Source organism: Poecilia latipinna, unplaced genomic scaffold (genome assembly GCF_001443285.1).
Source record: "Poecilia latipinna isolate Pla-1442-1.1 unplaced genomic scaffold, P_latipinna-1.0 Scaffold133, whole genome shotgun sequence".
In the NCBI taxonomy this organism is placed as follows: domain Eukaryota; kingdom Metazoa; phylum Chordata; class Actinopteri; order Cyprinodontiformes; family Poeciliidae; genus Poecilia; species Poecilia latipinna.
Genome location: NW_015112749.1, coordinates 305,084 through 311,677, shown reverse-complemented (window position 1 = coordinate 311,677; position 6,594 = coordinate 305,084). Strand labels below are relative to the sequence as shown.

The 6,594-nt window shown below is 40.4% G+C and overlaps 1 protein-coding gene across 9 annotated transcripts in view; it reads left to right on the top strand.

Moving 5' to 3' along the window:
* Positions 1–6,594, top strand: part of wnk2 (WNK lysine deficient protein kinase 2) — a 36,842-nt gene that overhangs the window by 14,314 nt on the left and 15,934 nt on the right. For 8 of the 9 annotated variants that reach the window (XM_015028716.1, XM_015028717.1, XM_015028714.1 and 5 more), the window contains 7 exons: positions 58–278; positions 1,885–2,042; positions 3,423–3,511; positions 3,689–3,908; positions 4,076–4,328; positions 4,904–5,214; positions 5,329–6,213. In XM_015028716.1, coding sequence (XP_014884202.1) covers positions 58–278; positions 1,885–2,042; positions 3,423–3,511; positions 3,689–3,908; positions 4,076–4,328; positions 4,904–5,214; positions 5,329–6,213 — 2,137 coding nt within the window. The remainder of the gene's footprint in view (positions 1–57; positions 279–1,884; positions 2,043–3,422; positions 3,512–3,688; positions 3,909–4,075; positions 4,329–4,903; positions 5,215–5,328; positions 6,214–6,594) is intronic. The other variant, XM_015028721.1, reaches the window with a different exon arrangement.

Sequence of the window (6,594 nt, the reverse complement as noted above, 5' to 3'; positions counted from 1 at the left end):
AATGTCTTTATGTGTATGAGTTGGAACATTTGAGAGTGTGTATTTGTCTTCTTGCAGGTATTTAAGGCGCTTCAAGGTTATGAAGCCCAAAGTCCTGAGAAGGTGGTGTCGGCAGATTCTCAAAGGTCTCCATTTCCTCCACACAAGGACGCCTCCCATCATCCACAGAGACCTCAAGTGTGACAACATTTTCATCACTGGTCCAACTGGCTCTGTCAAAATAGGAGACCTTGGATTAGCAACCCTAAAGAGGGCTTCTTTTGCCAAAAGTGTTATTGGTTAGTTGCTGGCTAATTGTTAGGCTAAAGTAATTTTACCAATTTAATCCTGTTCTGTCAGTTTGCATCATTTATTTTGTCTTGGGAGCTCCAGGGCTGCAGCCCTGAAAGAACAGTTTCTTCACATGTCCAGATTGGTGACAAATTAAAAGAAAACAACCAGATGTTGCAACAAGTAATTCCTTCCTATCAGACGGATTTTGATTCAGTAACATCTTCCTTTGGATGTTAAGATATAAAAAGCAACATAGTGGATTTTAAAGTCCAAGCTTCAGGAGGAGCTGTCCTAAGAAATCACTGTGATTTCACCTGCCTGCATTCAGTCTCCATGGTAACCAGCTCATAGTAACTGACGTCTAAACTACATCCCATAACTGGATTAGGTTTAGCTCATACTCAGAAAAGTGTGACAGTTGTCTGCTTAAAAAAATAGTGGAACAAAGTGATAATAATAACAATATATTAAGAATATATTATTAATAAAATGTTGTTATTCATTATAAGTATTAATTGATTAATATAATTAATATTAATATATGATTAATATATTAATTAATATTAATATAATATATGTTTATATGAATATGTCTTAAGAACGTCAGCTTTAATTAAAAACTCTTGATTTAAATATGTTTGTGTGGCACAGTTCCTGGGGCGGATATGGCAATTAAAACTAAGGGATTCCCTTTGAATATAATTTTTTGATTATTCAATATTGTTGACCTTACTAATAAAATATCACTAAATTATACTTTGTCATTTTTAGCTGATAGTATCTATACAGAAGTAAGTAAAATGCAATTGATCAATAATTACAATTTTATAAAGTCAACATAATCAACTAAATATAGTCATTTTTTATGACGTGGCTCCCTGTGTTTCCTTTTGCAAATATTGATTTTGCCCAGTCACACTTTTGAGTGCAGATATTCACCTCAGGATCAGGACATGTAGTCGGCTGTGACCATCCAGCTGGATGCAGATGTTCTCCTGTGGAGCAGGCCAATAACACACCAGGTGTACATACATGCTGCATGTAGACAAAACCCGCAGAGGAGAGCATTTCTACTGTTTTATTGTCATTATTATGCTTTCTACCGATTGCCTCTTAAATATGGAAGAGCCACTGCAAGTCAGCAGAAAGCTGTTCAGACTAATTACTTCCTGGAAGGAGGTAAGCCTATCCTCATGGGTCTTTTCCAGGAAGATGATGCTTCCTTCTGAAATAAGAGATGACAGGACACCTTATCTGTGTTGCGAAGCAGCTAAAGTCCCTAATATTCACAATTTCAAAATTTTTAATAATAATGAAATGTAATACAGTTCTCTCAGTTACGTTAATGTAAATGAAAACATTTATAAACATTTGCATTATTATGAAAACAGATTTCAACAGAGGACTAAAAAGCTGCATGCTGATTTTTCTTTTAACTTGTCACTTGTTTTCACAAACACGTGGAGTTTTGTTGAGATCCATTTAAAGCCAAAGCTTCAGCATTAGCAAAATCTTTCATTTTTGCTTTGCTGCAACTGCCATTTGAACACTGATAACACAATAAAAGTGTAAATATTTAATGCACAGCCCTCTCTTTCGTAAATGTTCCAGGTACTCCAGAGTTTATGGCCCCAGAGATGTATGAGGAGCACTATGACGAGGCTGTGGATGTCTATGCTTTTGGGATGTGCATGCTGGAGATGGCCACCTCAGAGTATCCTTACTCTGAGTGTCAGAACGCTGCTCAGATCTACCGCAAAGTCACAAGTGTAAGTTCATTTTCATGAGATGTGGGTTTTTTTATCATGAGGAAACACATCAATCTGGATACGTACGTTTACTTTTTGCGATTTGAAATTAATGATAGAACAGAATTAAATAGATTGAATAGACTGTCATTGTGCATGATACAATAGCACTGTGGATATTCCTCTTAAGATGCTATTTGTGAGCTTTGATGGGAAACAATTTCTCTGTCACTGTTTTTGTAACTTTTATTACTAGACAAAGAATAACAACAATAAATATTACATTTACTCTACTGTCACAATAATCTATGTTAATATATAGGAGTGAGAAATGTAACTGGAGCATTTTTAGTGGCAATATAAAATTAGGCAGCTATATCTCATATATAAACTGATGAATAGGGACAAGGAATATATCAACACAGTGAGGCTGTTTGTGGCCCAGACCTCTGAAGGTCTGTGATTTCATCAGAACTGAACTGTAAACAGTAACCCAGCTTGATCGTAGCTTTTTGAGCCAGAAAAACCTTAAAAACTCACAGTGAATAATAAAAATGCCAGCTGAATCTGCAGATGGATCAGGCCAGCAATAGAATCTGCTGAGACAGAACTTCTTTGATGGCTCTGTGTTTCTCTCTGACAATCGGTCTTTCTTACTCATTTTTTCTCAGTCAGCATTGAGAGCTCTCAGAAATCAGGTGCAAACCACAAAGGAGTTTAACAAAACTGTGTTCGTGGCACGTTGCACACCCGTGGCCAAAGTGCAATCTAGTATTTTTCCCCACCGCACTTTTTAAGTTTTCAAAGACAGACAGTTCTACTGACAGCATACCACAGGCTGAGGACAGGAGTCTAATTAAAGGCTTAGATGAGAAAACCCAAGAATTCATCAATTTCTTAAATTAAATTCAAAACTAGCTGAGCAAGATGATTAGTTTTATAAATACTTCTACATGGATTGTCAGGCTCACGTTGATCTTAATGATGTATCAATATATACGTATCAATATCTTGCAGATTTCACGAACATCATGTTTGTTATAATTCCCACTTATCAATGTCATGATGACAATCACTTACAAAAGTCACATTTCTAGGGGCCCGTAATTTCTAAACTTAAACTATTAACCCTCAATTTTCATCAAACCGAAGCAAGTAAGCCCCTTAAGCCTCATTCAGATTGACATCCAGTCTCCACTTGCAAGCAGATCTTCTTTTACCTCCTGCACTATATCTCTGTAATCCCTAATCTGTGGACATCGAGGGGAAGATGTGTTATTGAGGGAAATTAATGCTTTTTGGCACTGCTTAATCGAATTGCTGCTAGTCATGATATATAGTAATTGCTCCGGATGAGAACTTGTTTCATAGTGAGTTGGGACATGCTGGTTTGTTTTTCAGGGAGTGAAGCCTGCCAGCTACGGCAAAGTCAGTGACCCAGAAATTAAGGAAATTATTGGGGAGTGTATCTGCCACAGATGGGAGGAGCGGTAAGTTGCCAAAGACGTCTGAGTTGGTCTGAAACACATTCCTCAGCTGGACCTCTGTGTCCGTGTTGTATTTTGTTTCTGCTCTGGCGGCGTGACGTTAATGCCCGTATTTGGATCTGAGCGTGTGTTGCCACTGTAAAGATCTGTTGTGCAGAAGTGTTTGTGTATTTTCTGCAGGTACTCCATCAAGGACCTCCTGAACCATGCGTATTTTGCCGAAGACACAGGAGTCAGGGTTGAGCTAAACGAGGAGGACGATGGAAAAAAATCATCCATTGCTTTAAAGCTGTGGGTTGAAGATCCTAAAAAGCTAAAGGGAAAATATAAGGACACTGGTGCTATTGAGTTTACCTTCGACTTGGAGAAAGAAGTTCCAGAAGTAGTTGCACAAGAAATGGTAAAAGAACCAAAATAGTCATAATTTATTTGAAAATTTATATAGAAAGGTCAAATTTTGAATGACTCATGACAGAAGCATATTTATGTTTAGCATACAAGGTATTCAGTTTTGACTTTTATGTATTTCATTTTACCTTTAACAAGAGTCTTGCCCGTTTCTTGTAGGTGGAGTCAGGATTTTTCTTGGAATGTGACGTAAAGATAGTTGGTAAATCCATCAGAGACCGCGTGGCTCTAATAAAATGGAGGAGGGCAAGGACTGGCTCACCAAATGGAAACAGTGAAGTGAAGAAGACGCAGCAGAACCTTCTGCAGGTCCCTGGTACTGGTCCACCCGAGGAAACCATATTCACCACTGCAGATTGTGAGGACCAAGAAACTCTGATCTGCACTGTTCCTGTAATCACACCTGCCACATGTAAGAAGCTCAATGGAAAGCAACATCTCAGGGGCACTGGTTTTATTATCTCTGGATCTTGTTCATATGTTATTACATTGTTACAACCGCTAGCTTCGATATATTTTCCATATGTTTGCTGCTGTGTCTCCTACACGGCTTGTGAGAAAACTTAAACGGGACTTCTTGTAGCCTTCTTTCAACAATTGGCGCAGATAAACAAATAATCTACAGCATGAAATCTCAATAAGGTATATAGAAGTTTGAGAGTATATTAGTAAATGTGTAAAAAGGTTATAGGGATGTGGAAACTTGTAACAATGCTACGTATTACACAGTCTCAAACTGCACTAATAATTGTAAGGGATGTGAAAACTCAAATAGCCTCAAATTAAGCAGAATTCCTTTGAATTAACCTGAAGTAGAGATAGAAAAATAGGACTGCACCGTGATGAAATGAAATTAAAGCAATCAGACACCATGACCCCTAATTCAAATTCCAATTACAGCCTCATTCGACCCTTCATTACTATCTGTTTTTCCTACCGAGGCTTTTCATGGTGAATTATAGTGTTTCATTCTCTCTGTTGTCACAGCTGATAGCGGAGCGAACGCCAACGTGCAATTAGACGATCTGAGCAATCGGCAGAACGGTCCCTACCAGTCACTTCCAGAACCCGTTTCCACTGCACAGATGCTCTACAGTCCTCCTTCACACGCTGACTCCCAGCTGCACCAAGGATGCTACCAGCAATCTGCAGGACAGGCCTCACATGAAAACAACAAACAGCCAACCACGCAGCCACACCAGGGAGCCTACCAGCCTCCCGCAGCAGATCAGCTGCATCCTGGGACCTTCCAGCAGCCTGCGGCACAACTGCACCAGGGGCCTTTTCAGTGTCAAACAGTGAGTACTTGCTGTTGTGTTTTAATGATACGTCCTTTTAAATTCTATTTTTAATTTTTATTTTTTGCAAAAACCTAATGTTTTATCTTCTTTTCTGAACGGATTCCTGATCAGCGCCACTACAGTGATCCTTTTGTATGTCACAAGACTCCGCTCGCCGCTGAAAGCGCAGCGTGTCTTAGGCGTGGCAGTGCCCCCACAGTAGAGATGTTACAGTGCAGGATGCACTCCCTCTCTCAGACAAAGAACCAAAGTCTGTTGCAAGCTCTCTCCTCGTCTGACAGTTCACAGAGTTCACTGCAGTCTGCAGACTACCTATCCTCAAACGATGCCCACAATCCCTCTTTATTGTCGTCTCCTTTCTTGCCTCCGCATCAGCTTTCTCTCCGTGACTCAGCAGGTTATTCAAATTCACCTCACCCTCCCCTGATTTTACAACCTCCCTCGGCACACCGTCTTAGCATGCCACGCAGCCCACAGCGCCACCACCGCCGACATCAGTGCAAAGCTTGCATGTCTCTCCTCTTTAAGGACAAGCTGGAAGGAGGCGGGTGGCGCAGACGCACTTCTAGCACATCCAACTTAGACGCATCTACCTCTGTTCCTTTGCTAAAGTCTTCACAGGCCACTTCACCTCATGTTTTGGGCTCACCTGCTGAACCGTCACCAAACAGCAAGCCAAGCAAGGCCGCCTCACCTTCACACCTTTCCACATCCTCATCAGTCGTGTTTCCACTTGGTTTATACGAAGGTGGAGAACTCCGCCTTCTCAACTACTGTCTCCATCACATTGTCAGTCGCAGAACCAGCTCTCCCACCCTCCCTGAAAGAGGAGGTGTAAATCACCCACTGCAGAGCCACATCTTGGACTCCGACTACTCTGTAACTGAACATAAAGGGAAAAGTCAGAGCCTGGAAGCCCCTCTTTCCCGAATCCCAAACTTTGATGAGAACTTGGTGCTGTCATCACTTTGCAGCAAAGGCAGAGCAGATCACATGGTATGTGAGCGAAGGAGGCTTTATGTAGTTTGAATGCAACATAGCTGCACTGGTCAGTATCCCTCCTGATTCCACCAGCAGCTTTGGTCCTTTTAACAACCAGTTTTCTGCTTCTGCTTAATTCACAGCATAAACTCAGTTCCTTGGTTCGCAGTGGTTAACTTCCCAACAATGGGAAGTTAACCATTGTTGTAACTTCCCATGACAAACATGCAACCTGTCCATCTCCTAAAAATCTCCCTTAGTTTCATGCCATGGACAGCTGCTGCTCAAACGCGCTAAATCTCTTTAGGAATGTGCAGAACAAGATAAAAAAAAAAATAAAAAATCAAATCAAATGTCTGAACCAAGTTTAATTAAATGTGGTCTCTTGATTGTATT